The sequence below is a fragment of the Lissotriton vulgaris genome, chromosome 9 (assembly GCF_964263255.1).
Source record: "Lissotriton vulgaris chromosome 9, aLisVul1.2, whole genome shotgun sequence".
Classification (NCBI taxonomy): domain Eukaryota; kingdom Metazoa; phylum Chordata; class Amphibia; order Caudata; family Salamandridae; genus Lissotriton; species Lissotriton vulgaris.
The window spans coordinates 260,735,854-260,757,743 of record NC_141697.1 but is presented as its reverse complement, the minus strand read 5'-3'; the positions used below and the strand labels follow the sequence as shown (position 1 = coordinate 260,757,743).

At 46.4% G+C, this 21,890-nt stretch overlaps 1 protein-coding gene across 1 annotated transcript in view; it reads left to right on the top strand.

Moving 5' to 3' along the window:
* The window catches only part of MLH3 (mutL homolog 3), a 325,229-nt gene that overhangs the window by 256,418 nt on the left and 46,921 nt on the right, over nucleotides 1-21,890 (top strand). The window contains exons 10-12 of the mRNA XM_086937507.1: nucleotides 15,796-15,819; nucleotides 16,343-16,421; nucleotides 19,118-19,269. Coding sequence (XP_086793633.1) covers nucleotides 15,796-15,819; nucleotides 16,343-16,421; nucleotides 19,118-19,269 — 255 coding nt within the window. The remainder of the gene's footprint in view (nucleotides 1-15,795; nucleotides 15,820-16,342; nucleotides 16,422-19,117; nucleotides 19,270-21,890) is intronic.

Below are 21,890 nucleotides of genomic sequence, written 5' to 3'. Positions count from 1 at the left end.
AAAATGAAAAATTGTTCTTGTGTTTCGTGGATCTAAGTTCGGCATTCGATTGTCTGAACCATGAAAAATGATGGTCCACATTAGCCCAAATGGGCGTAGAACCAGATCTGCTAGTCTTTATTAAAGAACTATATAGGGATGCTGGGGCTAGAGTGAGGTATGGATTAAAGGGAGAACATACCGCTAAATTTGACATCCAAAAGGCCGTTAGGCAGGGGTGCATATTAGCACATTTCCTCTTTAATTTTTATATAAACAGCGTAGCATCCCACCTCACGGAAGATCAGTTTGATTATCCTAGGATTAAGAAATCCCCGGCACCAATACTCCTATATGCAGACGATGCAGTCATCATGTCCAGAACCCAAATGGGGTTACAAAGAGCAGTAACCAAATTCTCTAGGTATATGTGTGAGAGAGGTCTTAAAATAAACACAAGCAAAACTTTCACAATGTCCTGCGCTACCAGAAAGCCCCCAAATGTAAAATCTTTCTCTCAGGCCTAAAATTGGCTACGGCAGGTACGTTCTCATATTTTGGAATCAATTTCGACAAAAAGGGGGACGTGGACCTCAACCTTAGAGACAAGGAATATGATATTTATCAGATCAATTGGGGCAGTGCGACGTTTCACCAATAAACCTTTGGGGTATAATCGAGCCTAAATCAATTCAGCTTGGAGAAAACAAATTTCTCCGCTATCTACTAGCTGTTCCACGTAATACCTCAACGCTTGTCTACCATCAGGAACTAGGCATTGATTATGTTTCAGACCTAATTAAAGTTGACCCTATTCTGTTGTGGCACAAAGTTTGGTCAACAGAGGAGACCGGTCTGAACAGGGAAGTGATACGGGACTGCCTAGATTTAGAGGGGGCAAACAGGATTCCCGGGCTTAGTTATGTGAAGGGTTTCCTGACTGATATTGGGCATTCAAATTATTTTGATACCCCAGAGTGCCTAGCCTCAATCCCTAGAAAGAAATTAAAGCACACATGCCTGCAGTATCTTGAGAGCAAACGCTGGATAGCTGAGAAAAGTAAAACATCTGTGATGGATTATTATCTGATCCACCAAGGGCAGGGATTACAGCAATACCTAATGAAGGTGACTAGCTTCTATGCGTGCATGTTATTGACCAGATTCAGGGGGGGAACTTTCTTTAGACTTATAAAATTCCCGGTGCAGAATTGTTGGTCTAGAGATTTGGATTTATGCCCAAAGCGGGGCGACACTGCTCTGCCCCCTCCGGAAACCCCACCAGGCGGAGGTTGATGCGTCGCGATCTGTTTTCGGCGTCCTCGGCCCTCTGGTGCAGTTTCTGGGTGTGTGCCTGGAGGCGCGCCACCTGCCCCTTGAGTTGTTGAGCGTCGTCTTCCACTGATGATATAAGAGATTCCGTTTCTGTGATCCGGGCCGTGGCATTCCGGAGGTCCTGCCGGATGAGGTTCATGTCCACCCAGACCTCCGCAATCTTCCCCTCCACCGAGGACTGCGAGATATGGATGGCCTGCAGGATGGTGGTGAGGTCTAAAGCCGGTGTTGCATCCTTTTCGGCGGTGCTCCCCGAGCCCCGGTGTCCGTGGTTTTGAAGCGGTCCATTTTGGTCTGGGTAGCCGGGGTCCTAGCCGCTCCGCTCTGTCCCATTGTTGAGCCCCATGGGGCCGGGAGAGGGGGGGACCCTTCCAATAGACTTGGGGCACGGATGTTACAGGGTGGCCACCGGACTGTCCAGGAGGCCGGGGCTGATGATGACGGGCAACCCAAGGTGGAGGTAGCCACCCCCCAAAACCAATTGCGCATGCTAAGGTGGATAATGTGGAAATACCCAGCGTGGTGGTGTAGGTCGCCGGTGCAGTTTACTGCGGGGGGAGGAGGGGACTCGCAGGGAGGCCCTCATGCCGCTTGACAAACACGGCCGAACACCCCCTGTCTTTGCCGCACCCGCCCAGAGGGGAACGCGCTGATTCCAGTATCCGGATGCCCAAGAAAGTTTTATGTCCGGTGGGTCCAGGGCCCCAGCTCCGAGACCCGGGAAGGATTCACCCGCGGCGGGGACACGCTGCTGCCCGATGAAGCGGCCGACACTACCCTGTCTCCTGAGCCCTGGGGCCCACGCGGGGTCTATACCACAGAGTCCAAAGGCCGCAACAGCCCAGGATGGAGGAGGGCGCATGGGCAGGACCTCTCCCCACCGCCCAACACACGTGGCCGCTCACCCCCGGCTCCAAGGCACCACCCGGAAGGACGGGTGGGTGGATGCATGCAGTAGCGCTGGTGAAGCAAGAGGAGCGGAGGCCTGGGGGACCTCCGCCGCTGCTCGATGAAGCAGCCAACGCCACCGCGTCGACCCCGGTCCAGGGGCTGGGGGGGGGGGTCCCGCCACAGAGATGGAGCTGCGTAGGAGTCAGGACTGGGGGGGGGGAGAAAAACATGAGCGTGCAGCTCCCCCCATGCCAGGCCACCCACAGAGGGGGCCCTTTCCCAATGACCACTGGACCCAATCCCGCGGGGACTCACCACCAGAAGTGGTGTGTGGTAGTGTTGGCCCACCGGATCCCGGGTCTCTTCTCCGGCAGCCGGCTCCAGCAACGGTACACACAGGTACGGACCAGGGGGCCCCCAGGTGAGTCCGGCGCCAGCCCCAGACCAGCACAGGAGTCCACACCGCTCAGGCCGCCACCAAGCAGCCAGCCGTCCCCGCCGCGCAATACCGCGGCCGAAGGTTGCATCCCACCGCGGGGACCCCTGGAGATGAAGGCAGCGTCCTCCCGCGAGGGGGACCCGACCAACGGCTCCCGCCTACCCGATCAGCAAGCCTGGGCGGGCCCTCAGCCATGAACCTCCAGACGGGCGCCCCAGGTTCCCAGCGCACCACCGCACCTCCTCCGCCACGGAGAGCGCCTCTCAGTGCCCCCTCTCCGCACCGGCCATAACGGAGCTCAGTGGAACAAGGAGCTGCCGAGCTTGCCAGTCAGCGAGGGCAGCCCGCCATTTTAGGGGCCGAGGCCCACCGGTCGCCCGATCCGCTTCTGAAGGCCTCCCTCTGGTGGAAATCGGCGGCAAAGGTTGCGGCCAGGCTCGCAACAAGCAACCAGTCGGCAAAAAGAAGGCTGGATGGCTCTCTCCTTGGGCGGATGGCCAGCGGATAGTGGAGGGGTCCGGGAGCCTACTCAAGGTGCGACCATCATCTTAGCTCGGCACAAGAAGTGTTCTTAACAGCATTTTCCTCTAAATAGTCGTCGGTATGACTGTCTATCATATCCTCTTCAAGGTTAAAATTCATAGGAAGCTCAATATCTTTGTAATATGCCATCATCTAATATAATACATCCCTAGCATGTTGCCATGTATATTTCTTCAACTCAAACTAACATGCCAAGACTTGTCATTTCTTGGGAGTCTTTTTAGCAGCCTTTTTTGAAAATGTATTTTAGGAACATCCTCACTTGGCTCACAATCTATGGTGGCATGAAGTCTTAACTCAGTTGTGTACATTTTCTCAGCAATTTCTAGAGATACTGAAGTTCTCTCCAGAAGTACCGGCATGTTGCAATAATGTAAAATCAGTACAGCAGGACAATGTTAAAGAAATATGAGGAAATGCTCAAAGTTAAGAACCTGTAATCTATTCAAACTTCTGGCCAGTTTTAATCCAAATAGTATCCTTGCTTTTTATGTCATGCAAGAAAGAAGGGGTTTTCATGAATTCTTTGAACACGCCTTCTGCATAGCCTCCACAAAAATAAAGTGAACATTCATTTTAATTTGGTATTAAGAAATATCTGATATCCATATCTGGTTTTACAAATACCTTAGATATATTAAGTCAATTTCAAATACCACCTTTTTCTGACTAGGCTATTTTGGGTCATATGTATGAGAGGATTCTGTGGTTGCAAAACCTACGATTCCCAAAATTACCCTGTTTATGACTGTAAAATGCCTTTTTCCATAGTACAAAACCCATTTCATGAATCAGGAAAGGTTTTCTGACTTGTAAAATGGGTTTTGAGGCCCATATTGAATCGCAGTTAGGAGGAGACATTTCCTTCTAATTGTAAAATCAGTCTAATAAGTATCAATGGTTTATAACCACATTTGTGGTTGCAACTATTGATCAGTTACTTAAACCTCAAACAAGGTGGTAAATAATTGGCAAAGGAGAAGGGGCCTCTTCTCCTTTGGAAATTGTTTTTCTAACCTTATGGGGAGTAGACAGTGGTCCAGGGAACCACTGTCTGCGCCCTGTGATGCTTTTCCAAAAGGAAATCTTTATATTTTTTAAAGCAGTACCATTTCCTAGAGAAACAAAAGGAAAATAATGTTTTACACTTGGAAACTGAGACACAAGGATGAGAGTGTGCTGTCCCTTACAAGCCACCATCGTTATGTCGGTACACAATCACAGGGGTTTGCTAATTGTGACCTGCCTAGTTATTAACTATGTAGGTTGTTCTGCGACTCCTTCTGAATAGTGATTTTATAATGCAACTTATTAGTACCTAGGCTGCTTCACAAAATCTGTTTGGTTGCAAAAATTCACTGTGCAATTTTGAAATGAAGTGTAGTTGACGCTGTAGTAGTTTTCCACAAGAACTATATATTGCAGGGTACAGAGAGCTGTCCCAGCTGGCAGAGTCAAGACACAAGCTGTAACTGCCACTCAGGGAACACTCAGGATAAGATGCTCACCAACACTCTAGATGTCATCACAGCATTCCAGCTGATCTCTACTAGCATCATATCACCACACCTCCCCCTTTTAACAAAAAGAAACTGAAACAACGGAAAGGGAAAGGAATGATACAGAAAGAAAGAGGGGAAAAAATATAACAGTCAATATAGGTAAAACACATTTAACCTTATATATTCATTTATACATAATCTCGTAATCTACTTGGCCTGGCAAGAACCCTGGTACTCTTCCTGAAACCATAACCCCCTCCCCCCCGAAACATTATTGTCAGAATTCACATTTCTGGGAGAAGAACAAGGGTCCTTAGCAACTCGTGAGGTGCTCTACCAATTTCCATTAGCTAATTTCACAGCATTCTTGCGAATATCTACAACCAGCTGAGAATCTAAAAATTTAGAAAGACCTTTTCTCACTGAGAAGGCTTTCTTTTTTTTTACTCTAACCCAATCTCCCACACGAATCTGGTGGATTTCTTTTTGGACAGTAGGTTCAATGTTTTTAACACATGTCTCGGATGATTTTTTGTTGGAGGATTCCCACATGCTTCTCATGTCACCACCATGATGGAAAGATTTTACCATCCAAATGGGATAAACCTGTGAAGAAGCTTTTCTACCTCTCATAAGTTCGAATAGACTGAAATTGGTGGCAACATGAGGCGCTGTACGGTATGATCAAATAAGATCCTTCACAGCTTGAAAAAATGCTTGAACACACACCACAACAACTCTTTTAAATAATTTCTGTTTTCTCATTGCTCTACGGGTCATAAAGAGGGGTCTGGTGTGTTTAATACCACAAACTTGTGGAAAGGAATTCATCTTGTGTAAGACGAATTGGACACCGTTGTCTGTAAGGATTTCCTCAGGATAACCTTACCTGAGAAAAATCCTGTTCAAACAGTCAATTACGCTCTTGGGAATTGGGTACAGTAATGGAGTCAACCTCAACACACCTGGACAGATGATCAATAAGAACCAAAAAATATCTTGAATTGGCAGGAAGAACATGAAAAGGTCTAAGAAAGTCCATGCCTAACTTCTGCCAGGCTCTACCAGGAGGAGATACAGGGGATTCGACAATACCCTCTAAGACAAGAACTTTGTCACTGGCGTTGCATCATGCACATTGTTTAACCAACTCATCAACCTGGGTGTCCATCCTAGGCCACCAAAAATCAGACCTGACTTTTCTTTTAGTAATGGCAGCACCAAGGTGACCTGAATGAGCGGCTAAAATAATTTTCTCTCTGTAGCACATGGGAGGTAACAGTTTGTCACCTCTGACTTCTTTTCCACTCTCAACTGAAAGCTCATTACTAACCTTCCAGAACATCTGAGGGTCAGAAGAAAGACATTTCTCTTTTGGCCAACCTTTTTTGATAAGTAAATCAACTTCCCTGAGCACAACATCCCTATCAACTTCAGTTATCCAGTCATCTTTTAGATAAGAACTCCTGATTAACATTTGCCACAAAACACTCTTCTACTTCAGTCTCCCAGTCTTGCTCATCAGTATCAGAAATGGGAAACCTGGAAAGGCAATCTGCTCTGCTATTCCTTCCCCCAGGAATATATTCTACACTGAAAGTGAACTCAAGTAGTTTGGTAGACAACTTGGCCAAGCGAGCAGTGGTGAGTTTAATATTTTTCCCAGACAGAATGTCAACCCAAGGTCGATGGTCGGTTTTCAGAATAAAAGATCTACCCCACAAATATGGCTTGAATTTCTCAATACTCCAGACACAAGCTAGGAGCTCTTTTTCAATAACTGAGTACTTCCGTTCAACGGGTTGAAGAGTCCTGGAGGCAAATCATACCGTGTGCTCCTTTCCCTCAAAGTGTTGGGACAGCACAGCTCCTAGACCATACTCACAAACATCAACTGTGACAACAGTTTGCCTACCTTTGACAAAGGCTTGTAGAGCCGGAACTTTAACAATATGATCTTTGATTAATTGAAAACCTTTCTCACACTCTTCTGACCATTTGAAAGTATCCTCTTTCTTTAGTAGTGTTCATAAACATTCAGTGGTTTTGGCAAAATCCTTCATAAACTTTGCATAGAACTCACAAAGACCAAGGAAGGACATGAGTTGCTCCTTGTTCTGAGGAGCGGGCGCCTCAACAATACTCTTTTTTTTTTATATATATATTTTTATTTTCATTTTATCATAATACAACATGGCAATCATGCAAGTAACTGGACACATATCCAGATCCTCCACCCCCCCCCCCCAGAGTTGTCCATACCTGTTAAAATTCGTCTCAAGGTGACTCGACACCAATAACAGTCTATCGTCCCCCCCGCAGCATCTTAGTTAAGGACATATCGGGTGTGCTCATGGAATTGTACAATCCGAGACATGAAACAGTTCTCTCACAGCCCCCCATCCAAACCATGGTAGTGTCTCCATTTAGACCAAACCCTACGGAACTTCCTCTGCACCCTCTAGCCTTGTAAGTCACCCTCTCGGCGGCCATGTACATGTCCAACCCTCTCCTCCATTCCTCTATCTCCGGAGGTTCCGGAGACCCCCGGTGTTTCGCTATGTCTCTTTTGGGCACCACTTGAGCCAACACTAGGAAGCCAACACTAGTTAGTGAAGGTCTTGTGAGGTCGACGTCGTTGGTCATACCCAGCAGGGCCAGTCTGGGTTCCGGCTGGGGAGGGATCCCCACGACCTCGCTCAGTTCCATAAAAATGCAAGTCCAGTAATGGTGAATCGAGGCGCATGTCCACATAAGGTGGTAAAAGTGCCCGTCCTCTAGTTTACATTTAAGGCATTTTTTATCCTCCGTTTTCTCCATTCTATAGAGTCGCACCCTGTCGTAGTATGTTCTGTGGAGCACATTAAATTGGATAAGGCGCAATCTGGACTTAATTGCGACATCTCTGGGGTGCAGTAATACTATGTCCCAGTCAATGTCGTCCATGACTCCCACCTCAGTTTCCCATATCCGTTGAAGTTTCGCCAGATCGCCTAGCATGTTGTTTGTTAAAGTTTTATATGTGAGTGAGACCGTTTTCCCCTGTATTTGCTCCTGTAGTAGTCTTCCCTCTAATGGCGCATACTCCGAAAGCTCAGCTAATTGGATGTTCTGGGCCTGCCAAGCATGTCTCAGCTGCGCCTACTTAAAGAACTGTGATGTATGTAATCCGAATTCCGTCTTTAATGTCCTAAAGGTTATCAATGCCCCCTTGGCGATCACGTCCCCTATGGTAGAGATGCCTATGTCATCCTATTTGTGAAAGCCTCTCAGCTTTTTAAGTTCCGTCAACCACCTACAGTGCCAGAGCGGCGTCTGCCGCGTAGGCGTCTACTCCCAACCTGTGTGTATTGTGGCTTTATTCCATGAGAGGAGAGTAATTACCGTTGCCAGGAGGAGCGGCTCCAGACGAGTGCCCCCATAGAGATAGTACAATAAGTTTTGCGATGACATTTTGTGTCGTTCAAGGGCGTATGTAGGGTGCTCATCTGAGGCGTGTTGCCAGTCATTAATCGGGGCAATATGTTCCGCCCAATTGTAGGCCTCCAGGTTCAGTAGGGAAATCCCCCCGCTGTATTGGTGTCTCTGGAGAGTAGTTAGCGCCATTCTAGGTTGCTTACCCAACCAGAGGAAGGCCCTCAGATCTGCGTGTATTCTAGAGAGTACAGTTACTGGGAGTGGATAGTACTCGTTCTGTAAGGCATATAGGTACTTGGGTAGGATAATCATCTTATATATGACCGCTTGACCCAGGAGTGTGAGTGGGAGCTGCCTCCAGCGGTCCATATCTGCGATGGAGTTGAAGATGATGCGCTCCAAGTTACATTGGAATGATACCGTTCTATCAAGGGTTATATACACTCCGAGATATTGAAAGCCCTCCACTGTAGTCAGTAATTGCCCCATGAGTGTCACCCAGTCCCCCCGTCCCCTGGGGTCGTAAAGGATCGACTTGTGCCAATTGATTCGATACCCCGAATGTCTACCGTATCGCTCCAATTCGTGAAACAGTGCCGGCATGGTCGTCTCAGGGCTTGTAATATATAGAAGGATATCATCCGCGTATAAGGATATTTTCTCTTGTGCGGAATCCAACTCAGTTCTCCTAAAACCTCTGATGTCTACATTTTGTCGAACCCTAGCTGCCAGCGCTTCAATAGTGAGTGCAAAGAGGAGGGGGGACAGCGGGCATCTCTGTCGGGTTCCCCTTTGGATCCGGAACTCCTGTGACATCCGCCCATTCACTCTGACCCTGGCCCTGGGGTCAATGTACAGGAGCTGTACCCATTTCTGATACTTCGGTCCAAAGCCAAACCTTTACAAGATTCCCTCGAGGAACGACCAATGAACGGCATTGAAGGCCTTCTCGGCGTGGAGGGAGAGAAACCAATGGGGCTCCTCCCTATCTTTCACCTCCTGTAACCAATTGTGGGAACGCCGGAGGTTCAGTCTGGTAGCCCTGTCTGGGAGAAATCCCGTCTGGTCCAAGTGTATTAGATCTGGTATCACTGACCTTAGTCGTTGCGCCAGGATAGTCGCCAGGAGTTTCACCTCCGTGTTGAGGAGGGAAATGGGGCGGTAGGAAGCGCACTCTTCCCTCGGCTTCCCCTCTTTATGTATTGGGACGATGGTCGCCACGGCAAGGTCGGGGGAGAGGCCCCCTTCCCGTAAGGCCCCTTCAAACAGTCCCTTCAGATGGCGGCCCAGAAGATCTGCCGTGCGTTTGAAAAACTCGGCCGGGTAGCCATTAAGCCCCGGCGTTTTGCCTGGTCGAAGTTGGGCGATAGCGTCTGATATATCATCTAAGGTGATGTCAGACTCCAAAGCATTGAGGGCCTCAGGAGACAGGGTTGGTAGGTCCGCTTATTCCAGATACCGTAAGGCATCCCCACAAGTCCCTAAGTCCCTGGCTGTATAGAATAGTTCATAGTGTGTGGCAAATGCCTCAGCAATTCGTGCATCAGACCTGGCAATCGTCCCATCGGAATCCCTAATTTGTTCCACCCATCTGGCCGCGCGTTCCTTCTTGCTCAGCCACTCCAGTAATTTGCCCGACTTGTCCCCCACATCGTATAGGCGATGGAGGGAGGCCAGTGCTTGAGTTTTAGCCTCGCCAGTCACTAGTTATTTATAATGTTTTTGGCGGTCTAGCAGTCTCCTTAGAGTCTCAGCACTCCTGGATGTCTGGTAGTCCCTCTCTATCTCCAGGATAGCCGCCTCCACTGTCGCTACCTCAGAATGGAGTTTCCTCCGTTCCTCCGCCAGCCTGTTCTGTATCCTATCCCACATTACTGGCTTTAGTCCTTCCCAAAAGGCCTCAACAATACTCTTGACCAAGCCTGGTCTAGGTTTTATACCATGTTCTGAGATGATATGACCTAAGAATTCAATCTCTTTTACTTTGAAGGTGCATTTGCTTTTCTGTAGCGTCACACTCTCTGATCTCTAACACACTGAAGACTTGATCAATCACTGAATCATGCTCCGTTTCAGTTTTTGTGAAAATAAGAATGTCGTCTTGGAAGACCACTACATGAGGGTTATGATTAAACATTTAATTCATGAGTTTCTGGAAAACAGAGGCCGCCGAGGCCAGACCAAAGGGAAGACGGTAAAACTAAATGACACCATAGGGGGTAACAAAAGCTGTAAGGTGTCGGGACTGAGGATGTAATTCGACTTGCTGATAAGCGGCTTTAAGGTCCAGCTTAGTAAACCATGAAGATGACCCTTCTTTAGCAATGAGATCCTCAATACGTGGAAGGGGAAAACCATCAACCTAGATAGCTTTATTGAGACTCCTCAAGTCAACACACATCGTCAAATTCCCAGACCTTTTCTTAGCCAAAACAATGGGAGCAAGACAAAGGGTAGACTCAACTTTTTCAATAATACCTTGATCGCACAATGTTTGCAAATGTTTGAACAGATCACCTCTAATGCTTAAGGGAACATTGTGTAATCTGTTTTACTGGGATGGCATTATCCTTAACTCTAATAGAGTGTTGAAAATTGGTGATCTTACCAGGACGGTCTTCAAATGTTTTGCTAAGCTTGCATTCCCAATCACTGCTCATTTGAATGGTGGACAGGGACTCAGTGACACAGGAGAAAGAAGAGCTCTGATTAGGTTGTCTATCAATGAAAACAGGATTAGCTAGACCAGGTTTGATAGTCAATCCAAATTCAGCTTGATGAAGAAGACCAAGGACATTGATCCCTCGTTTTGGAACATACACTTTACCTTTGATGGATTCCTCTAAAACACCAATAGTAGCCCAAAAATAGCTCAACAATTCAATTCTACTACCTTCAAAGGCTATAGTGAGAATATCCAGAGGAAATAGGCTCTTTTCAGACTAAAATCTAATATACTTATCTTGTGATACAATAGTAATCCGTGCTCCTGTGTCTACTAACAGTTGAATTTGATTCTTTTCAATAGTGACATCAACCTTAGGGTCAGGAGTATGTAGTAAATTTTGATTTTCATTGCAGTTTTTAACTACTACAACATATTCCTGACTAGTAACATCTTCATCATAGAAATTATCCCTTTAATTGATAACACATCTTACATTTCTTCTTCTGCCACTCATCGAGACTTTGGCAAAATGGCCCATTTTGCCGCACTGGCCACATTGTTGATTGATGGGTGGACAATTTTTAAAAGATGAGACATGCAAGGATGACACCATTTTGGAACGTCATTTCGCGCCAATCCGTTGCACAGCGTCATAATGCCTTCTGGCACATTTTCCAACAAGTATACCATATTTTATTCCAACTAGTCATCCTTCTTCCTTAGTCCATTACTAATCTTTCCACATTTTAGCGTATTCCTCAAACAGAGTGTTCATGCCATTTGTCCAGAAAATGGTGTTATGTTTACAAAAGTGTGTTTGGGCATTGCACTTGAGAAGTCTGCACGCAAAAAAATTGAAACAGAAAAAATAATGGTTTAAAAATGTTGAAAATGTTAAAGTATAGGTGTGCATCCCGTCCCCTACTAATGTTGAAACATGCAAGGATGAGCCACATCTGTAACAATAGATTCTGGGATTGGATTGTCTACTTTGCGTACTTTGCGTGAAAATTCTTCCATCTCTAGGCATGCATGTTCTTTTGATATTATCACGTGTGACAAAAGGAGGTGTGACAGTAGGAGGTTTGGTAGAGACAGCACCAGAAATAGTGGCATTGGATAGAGCAGTTTTAAGTTGCTTTGCATCCTCCATTGAACTTTCGATGCTCTTGGCAATGTCAATTGCTTTATCTAAAGTATGATCTATGCAGGTAAGTAATCTCTCAAGGAGAGGCAGGTGAGCGCGTGGAGACTCCGTTGCTCAGCAACCAGACTGACACTGGTGCGTGCACACGGCTCGAAGAGAGGCAGTTGAGCGCGTGTGCATCAGCAGCGGAGACAGCGCGAGCGCATCAGCAGCGGAGACAGCGCGAGCAGAGTACTTTTCCGGTAGGCCCAAAATAGAATTACAAGGAATGCTTGAAATGTCTCAGGGATTCCTCCAAAACCAAATCACGGAAGAAGCAGTGGAAAACAGATAAGCAGTAGTTTTGGCGATGCGAAGCTGAGGCAAAGAAGCAGCAGTTGGCAATACCAAGTAGGGCAGGCACTTGAAAATGAATAAAACACATTTTGCAACCATTTTTTCCACAAATCTACTTTTAATATATCTGGTCCAATTGTTCTCAAAACTCTTTTAAGATGGTATGAATTGAGACATGCTACAACATAAAAGTAACATGTTTTTGTATTGGCATAAGGGTCTCATGATATCTCCACTTCCTTTGGTCATCCCAGAGTGTTCGCCTTTTGCTGCATCTCATATTTTCTGCTGGATTTAGAACTCTGTGCACTGTACCCCTTCTAACCAGTAGTAAAATGTATGTGCTCCCTCTTTAAACATGGTTGAATTGGTATACTCCTAAATGATATATTATCTTGCCTATACGTTCCTAATATATGGTACAAAACGGACCAAGGGCCTGGATGTTAAATGCCATTAGATACAGGGATGCAGCAAGCTACAAGAGGTATTTTTCTGCAACTACCCAGCTGACCAGTGGCAATTGGTCTTGGACTGGACCCTGCTGTTGGCCTCTGCATGACACCCTGTGAGTCTTAAAGTGCCTCCTCTGAGGTCCTGGGGTCACAATGGTGATAGGGTTCCCTCCCCTTAATGCTGTGGTCCGCCCGACCAATTTTAATGCTGGCAGACCTTAAGTTTGGCCACAGCTGCAATTACTCCATCACTGCCGTGGCCAAACATCTCTGAGGTCCCGATGGAGTAAGGGCTGTAGGAGAATTGGCTATATGTCTGTCCGCTCAATTAGGATGGGCGGCATATGGCAGTTTTTTACTGTCCTTCCCTGTTAGGGCAAATTTTGGCGGTGAGAGACCATATAAAAGAAATAATGCTCCCTTTGCCATGGGAAATGGCTCCCCTGGTTGGGGGCGCGGGGTATTATCTTTTTCATTTTTAAAAAGAAAATCCCCAAAATGAAAATAAAACGTGGAAACTATTTGGTGCAAGACTCGGTCATGTTGACGGAGCAATGCACCAGACAATAAAATGCATCAACCGGAACCGCTGTTACAGCAGTTCCTGCCAGTGCTTTATAAATGTTGCTGGTCATTTACATTTATGAATCTGGTTGGCGATTCCTCCAGCAGGGTGACAGAGTAATTTACTCCATCTTCCTGACTGTACAATGGACTGCCCACCATGAACTAAATTGGGCCCTAAGTCAGAAGGTAAAACCAGGATGAACCTGGTTGGTGTATACAACCTACACGGTCAGCCTCAGTTAGAGCCTATGTTCTGGTCTACCCCGACCAGTGACTATCATTGGCACTTTGTGCTTTTTGGTGCTATTTCTACTTTAAACTTCAAAAATCATATCTTCAGTTCCCCTTATGGAAATTTGTTTTTTGTCATTTTGATGTCATATTGTCTATTACATTTTGCTTTATTTTTCTAATTCGGTTTGGGATTTTTCTTGTTTTGCATTTTGACTTTATTACTGTTTTGGCACTGCATAATTACTTTGCACATTGCCCTAACTTAAGCCTGTCAGACATAGTTAACAGGGGATTGAGGTCAGGTTAATTTAGTGACTTTTAGGGTTCACCCTGACAGCGGTTATTATTGCTTGAAGTGAGTCACCCACCCTCTTAGTAATCCATTTTTTTACAGGGGTGCATCCTCCAGGTTAGCTACATGGACCTATTCGTCAGGGTGCTTCTCTTTTTCTAACTCCCAAACCAGCTCCATTAGTGGAAATGTTCCTTAGTTGTATGTCTTCCTCCTCTTCTTTTTTGCTTACAGGTCTTTAGAGAGCAACAGACCATTGCACCTCGATTCAGTGGTAGACTCCTGCTTGTAGAATATGATTAAAGATCAGAAGATCATATCTTTTCTAGTTTCCTATGGTCTGGACCTTAAACAAATACAACTTCGATTGCGTTGCAATAAAAGCCATTGGTTAAGGAAATCTCTTCTAAGCTGGAGTAATGTATTCAACAAAGGAGACTGCACTATCTTTATTCTTAGCAGATTAATTTGCCATGTAGTTTCCAGTGGTTAAACCCAGAAATCCTATCATTTAAAAAAATTAATTTATTTATTGGTTAATCAAGGGTTAATTATACTTTATATACATTTTAGTGGTGTAAATATGCGTATATTTTTCACTGGTGACAGTTCCAAAAGACAAAGAGAAAATCTGGTTAGACAGCTTGAGTTTGATGGCAACTTGACAGAGTACGCTTCCTCTTGGCTAAAGTCTCATCACTCATGGTAAATTGTAAATATGACATATAGGCAATTGTACCTGACATTCTCTACCCTCTCAAAAGTGCAGGTGAACAGCTAACCATGGAGCCATGTTTACAATGGGGAGCCTGGGGAATTGGTCAGCTGTCTTGGTCCTCCCTCACCATAAAAAGTAGGGTGAAGGAGGACCGGGTTAGCTGATGGCTTTCTGCTGTCCTGTTCACATTTGCAAGTAGGCCACTGCCTGTCCTTGCTTATCTGAGAGGAAGAAAAAGAAATGGCGGTGAAGTAGGACTGACCCTGATGATAGCTGTCTGTGCCATATTTTCAGTTTGAACAAAGCATGGGACAGCTTTCAGGTGTCTTGGTCTTTTTCCTCATAAACATTATGAAGGAAAACTGGTACAGCTGCACTGGTTGCACTGAAAAGCCTAAAAGGCTATATGCCCCCATGTCTGGGAGGGGGTCACAGATTTGTTTGAATACCTTCGCTGTTAAGAGGGTACTCTCTTGACTAAACTATACTTGTGTAAGGGCAAGCCACTTTTCACTGTGCTCGTAGCTAGATAATCCGTAATCTGCGGTATACACCTGTTACAACGCATCTTTTACAACTACCTACTGTTACAACGCGACTTTTACAACGCATACCATTACAACGCATTGCGCTGGGGGGCGCTCTAGGATAGGGAATAAGTATAATTTACTATCCAACACCTTCCCTAGTGTCCACGGGGACTGGAGTTAGAATAGTAAATTATACTTACCACTATCCAGCACCTCAAAGCGCTATGCGTTGTAATGGTATGCGTTGTAATGGTCGCGTTGTAACAGTAGGTAGTCGTAATGGTATGCGTTGTAACATGGTACATCCGTAATCTGCATTATCAGAAGGCCAATAGACCTCTGCAAGTTAGGTCCACATATCCTTCCACAAGAGCGAAAGCTGTTACTGCGCACTTTATGAGGAATGTCTCATTCGCTAAAATGTAATGTGCGATCATCTGCAGATCATTTCATACGTTTGTCAGCCATTTCAGCATAGATTCTGACTCCAGACCAACACCCCTGGTGGGTCAAGCCTATCTCCTTAACTTTTTGTTTTCGCACCCCTATAGTATAGTCTATTAAAATCTGCTGTTAAATAGAGAAACACCCATGATAGAATTAGGGTTTCAACTAAGTAACTTTTGCATCTTCGGCGTAAGTGTGACATGCACAGGAACACCATCCTTACAGTATTAAGAGTAGAAGACTGACTAGAGCTTAAGTTGTTTTAACAGTATGAATGTATTTTTCTCATTTGCAGGAGTTTATTCGAGAAGAAGTTGAGGTAAGTTGATTCTTCGGTGTTGTATATGTGCTGATTGATCAGGCTTAAACTATTGTTGCATACAGCTCTTTGAGTATGACATGAAGTGCCGCCGGATGGTGCTCTGTAGTCACTGCATGTACTTTAGTGCAGGCTGTGTGAGCATGAGGTCATTATTTGTTCAGGCTTGCAGCGTGTTTCTGTATCCCAGAAACAGGCCTTAGTATTTTGAAAATCAGATAAAGGTATTATATCGTGTGAAAGTCAACTTCGAGTTTCAGTTTTTCTCGTTTTCGTTGTTCTCTTTTATGTTTTAACACAAGATGGTACCTTTTTGTCTAACCCTGAAACATTATATAATTCTCTTCTTCTTGCTGGGACAATATGGGGTTTCTTTGACTCTTAATAGATCTTTCAAAAGCAGAGCCTCTAACTTTTGGTAGGTCGACGTCCTCTTATGTTAAAGTGTTGTGACTGTTCAGTGTCATTCATAGAATGTGGCTGTGGCTCTGTTGTAATAACCAAAATATCCATTTTTGTTTAGATGTTGCAGACAGCAGGCAGAGCACGAGGGATCCTGCCTTTGACAGTTATGAAAGTTCTGGCTTCCCAGGCATGCCATGGTTAGTATTATTTACAAAGTGTTGTTCCTTTGTGCAGCACACTTGATATTAAGTCACAAATAATTTGGATTACAATTCAAGGGATTTGAAACAACTATTTTTAGAGATTCTGGTCTTCAGAGCCCACAAAGGAAGATTTTTTTTAACCGTGACCGATACATAACAGAGGTCAGGTTGAGGATACATGGACAAATAGAGCAGACTGGGAAGTGGTAGAGCCAAGAAGAGCAGGTGGTGGTTGTTGGTTAGAGAGTGCAGCAGTAGGGAAGGAGAAGGGAGGCGTCTGGTGGAATGAAACTGTAGTGCCATGCGGTACCTTGGGTTGAATAAGTGGTAGAGATAAAAAGGAAACAGTAACAAGAGTGGGATGTAGTGTGGTGTACATGGAATTGCAGAAAAGAGTGCAGAGTGGGCCATTGCGGTGTGTTTATGTAACATAGGGCATTGCTGGTTAAACAGTAGTAGCTGACGGGCCATGAGCGTAGTAATGTTGAAGGGGCTCAGAGGGTGGAGGTGAATGGAGGATTTTAGTGTAAAGTGTACTGTAGGACCAGGAAGTGATTTGTGTAAATGTAGGGTAAGAACAACTCCAAGTCGAGGAAGGATACAGCTAAGAAGGGAGTGGTCGTTAGTGATATGGGGTAGTGCTAGAGAGAACAGCATGCTGAGGAAGTTCTGAGAAGGGAGTAACAGTTGCTTTAGGGAAGGTTTTGAGGTTCTGCAGGCTTGGGAAATGGTAAAGGGAAGCAGGGTGTTTTGTTTGATAGATTACCAACAGGCTGTGAAAGTGGTAGAGCTAAGGATGAAGTAGTGGTTTATCTTGGCAAGCGGAGGTTGCATGGGATGGGGTTGATAGCCTCTTCCTTATGCCTCCGATTCCACACCAACAGGGAGAGACTTCCTGCTCAGAGTTCAGAGCTGTGACAGACTGAAACCGTTTTAGAAGAACCTTACCTCATGACTCCGTCCTTGGGTGGAGGGTCCTAATGCATCCCACATTGATTTTGCTTCACAAAACGAGGACCCAGACAGCAACAGATACAAGTAGGCGCTACTCCAGCCGGGGCTCATAATCGCCAAGCGGAGTGTAGCACAGCACTGGAAAGATGCAGCTTCCTCATCAGTTGGGGAAAGGACAAAGGACCTGTATCAGTTCATGGGTATGGAGAGACCGGTATTTGTGGACCGAGGCTGACCCTAGAAATCTAAAGACTCCCGGAGAATATGCTTGAAACAGATCGGTCCCATGGACGAGTTACTAGATGTAGAAAATAGGAACGTATAAAAAACAAATGTAATACAGAGAACACTGAGACTCCTGCCTAACAAGAGGCAGTTAAATGGGGAGAGAGGGCCTGGCAAGGGGAGGAGGGGGGACTGGGGAGTGGGGGGGCAATGTCTGTCTACTGCGGATTGTTCCAATTGTTATGTAGCATAAAGAAAACACCTGAAAAGATATGCAGATTGCTGTTGTACATCCGGTCACCATAAATGAATTGTGTTTAAAAAAAAATGGCAGAAGTTTGCCCCACAGTGTATAGAGAGGCAAGCTGAAGAAATGGGAGAGCTTAAAGTGGTGTGGAGTGTGGAGTGGTGTGGCTCACTGGTTAGAGGCGGCAGACCCGTAAGCAGAGAACGGCCCGGGACCAGGGTTCAATCCCCGACGCGGCAGGGTCGTGGACCAGGGTCAAACAGACTCGATAATTCTCGCCTCGTGGACCAGGGTCAAACGGACTCGATAATTCTCGCCTCGGTGCCTACTCTAACCAGGGAACACACTCGGCAACTCTGGGCATTAAGCTTGCCTCATCTCTACAACGGCCCCCCACAGACGCCGGGGATGCCTGGTTTAACCTTGGAGATACCCAGAAAGGGACCATCTCACAGGGAAAACCAGGACGGGTTCCCCAGCGGTCTTCAGCGCCAGGATACTCCTTGGAGTCACAGTGTGCTTTACAAGTACACCCATATTTACATTTACATTTACATTTATAAAACAGGAGAGGTGGTTGGTGGTGTGTATCACTACAGCCTGGGAAGGAAGATGGATAATGTCTGTTAAGGGGCATGGGACACTGTACAGACATGTATATGTTGCTTTCCAAGATCCACTGTCGGCTGGCAGGCATTGGGTCAAGGGCATACATCAGTCTGTCTGCAGTGTAGAAGAATAATGTTACATATTCAGTGATGGGAGTGTTTTTTTTTTTAATGTGTTAGCAATGACTCAGTCTGAGATAGACGGGAAGGATGTCCAGACGGTTGTTTAGAGCCTGCAGACGTAGTTGATACAGTGAAAAATGTAATTGCACTATTCAGTAAGGGGGACACCCCAAATGTATTCTTATCATACCTGCTTCAGCAACCCTAGTAAAATCAATAATTGCTCCTTCAACCGCAAAAGCAGAGGGAAGAGTAGTGGATGGTGCCTTCCAGCATGATAGAGGGGCATTATTTTCCCCATCTTGGGCAGCTGCGTGGTTAAATTTGGGTCTTAATTAGACACATGTATGAAACAAAGTGAAGACATGGCTCAGGATTCCCTTTGCAGCAGTGTTTAATTGGTGAGGATGACCAGATAAGGGCAGGATACACTTGAGCTGTTCATGCAGGACAAGTTGTTCATTCCAGGCTGTTAAATGTTGTTAGCCATTCATTTACAAAGGCCATACTACTACAGACTGTTGCTTTTTCAGGTGCTATTAAATTCAACAAGCCTTTGAATGTGGAAGAGTGCTGCTGCCTCATGGAAAGCCTGTCCTGGTGTAAGCTACCCTTCCAGTGCGCCCATGGGAGACCCGCCATCCTGCCCCTGGCTGACATGGATCACCTGGAGCTGCACAAACAGGTATCGTACAATCCTATAAAGGTTATGTGACAAACAGAAAAGGAACAACACTAAAAAGGATAGATTGAACCGCGCAGTCCATGACTGAGAGCAGGAACACCAACAGGGTGGGGCCTAAAACATTTTGCCCATTTTGCCCATTAAAAAAAAACAAAGACAGAGCTGTGAAAGTCGCAGGAAGAGCAGAAAAGTGTTGGCACTTTTCATTCATCAGAACAGATTTTCCTGCCTGGACCAAGTAGATTGACCACAAAGGGGAGACACATTACACCACTCAGGAAAATCTGCCCTTGGGCTTCCGGACAGGGGGGAGGGTATATCTCTCCCCGCTAGTGACAAAAAGATCCAGGTCTCTGTCAATGAGGGGGGGGCCTCCTTGGGAAGCATCCCAGTACAAGCTGAGGAATCATCAAGCACACTCATTGCTTCTATATTGCAATCAGTGGAGCTTGCTGTATTACCCACCCCGTCGCCTACCACAATCAATTTGGGTGATCCGGGCAATCTTGCACTTGACATCCCGCCCGTATTAAGTGAAGCAGGTTTACAACCTCAAGGTCTAGGGTTGAGCATTCTCTCCTGGAATGTGGCAGGCATCGTAAGTAAGGTGGGCACCCCGGAGTGGGAAACCCTGGTTAATAAAAGTGATATCCTCCTCCTCCAGGAGACGTGGGCAAGGGAACCACAGTCCAGGAGGGGGTACGATATTTCTGAAATCCCGGCAAAGTGGAATGGGAGGGGGAGACCCTCGGGTGGTCTAGCAATCTGGGTGGCGAGCCACATTGGGTGCCAGGTGGAAAGGATGGACACACTCTCACAGGACATTCAGTGTGTGCTCCTCAGATGGCCCGGTAAAAGGACATGGGCCATCGTTAACGTTTACTCACGACCAGTTGCTGTGGGCAATGAATCCCCAACCCTAGTCGAACTTTCATCTTTGCTAGGACAATTGCCAGGTGACTTGAAAATAGTGATGGGAGGGGACTTCAACTGCCACTTCGAACCCCTGGAGGGCCTAAGGGAGGGTGCTCTTACTGCCGAGGATGATCACTGGGGAGTTCCACCTTCGTCCTCACCTCACCCCAAAGCATGGTCTCCGTTGGCAGTACAACTTACTTCCATCACTTTGAACTTTGCACTGAGGGCGTGCAATGGTCGTACCCCTTCTGACACTCCTTCAGTGTGTACATTTAACAAAAAGGGCCAGGAGTCAAGGCTGGACTACATATTCATAGACATCTCCTTGTGGCCTAAAGTTCAAGATTTTAGAGTGGTTCCGAGGACAGATAGTGACCACAATTCTCTTTTGCTGGAGATCCAGCATCCAGCCCCTGCAGCAGGGCCGCCAACTACTGACACCGGAGTAGACCAGGGGGATATACTCCTCACCACAAGCAGGCGTCGGGTGAAATGGGGGAAGCTGGTTGACAAAGAAGATGCTATGAACAAGTTATATGGTTTAGCACTCCCCAGGTTCCAGGAGGTGGATGCTCTCATCAACCAACTAAGACCCCCTGATTACAGTGAGAGACTATCTGGCATTCACCAGGCCTTAGTGGGGGACCTTGCAGATGTCTTCAACCCGGTGGTGCCCTCAAGAAGGAAAAAGACTCGTACCCCGACTTGGTACACCTCTGTCTGCAGGAAAATTAAATCTGAGTTACTTTCCGCCATTAAAGAGGGTAGTGACAAGGTGAGGGTCGTAGCCCTTAGGAGGGAGTATAAGTTAGCATTGGCCAATGCTAGGGCAGAGTGGGATTGGAACCATTGGCACGAACTGACTGAAGCCCTCAAATCCAAAGATTCTAGAAAATTCTGGGCCCTGGTTAACAACGGAACAGGGGATCTTATATCCGCAGTAGAACCCAACATTGCCCCCTCTATCTGGGAGGCCCACTTCGGAGCACTTTACCAAGAAACCACCCTATGGCCCGAAGGGATGGTGGCGGAGTTCCCCTGCCCTCCAGATAAGGCCCTGGAATTTTCTTTAGGTGAGGTGAAGTTAGCACTGGAGCGATTAGCGATGGGGAAGGCACCGGGGCTGGACAAGCTACCCGGCGATCTCTTCAGACACCATCCCGACATCTGGGGCCTGTACCTTCTTATTCTTTTCAATGCTATATTAGGAGGTATGGCGGTCCCTTCCTCTTGGTTAGGGGCTGAAATAGTGCCGATCCACAAGAAAGGGTCCCCTCTGAGTCCGGCAAACTATAGGCCAATTAGCCTCATAGATGTCCCCCAAAAGCTTTTTGCGCGTCTTATTTTGAACCACCTATTAGACTGGGTAGAGGATAACGACATCATGAGTCCCTTGCAGGCTGGCTTCAGGAAAAACACGTCGACCATGGACCAGATCTTCCGCCTCGTCCTCCTCTACTGGAAGATGGTGAAGATCGAGGGGGGAAGATTGTACATGGTCTTCGTGGATCTGAGGTCAGCCTTTGACCTAGTCCCGCGCAGGAAACTGTGGGAGGTGCTGGAAAAGCTAGGAGTTCCCCCCCAGCTACTCAACATCCTAGCCAGGCTGCATGAGAACAACTATGCGCAGGTTAGGTGTGGCAGAGATGGCAATCTTTCATCCAGGTTCCCTGTCCGTCGAGGGGTGAGGCAGGGTTGTGTCT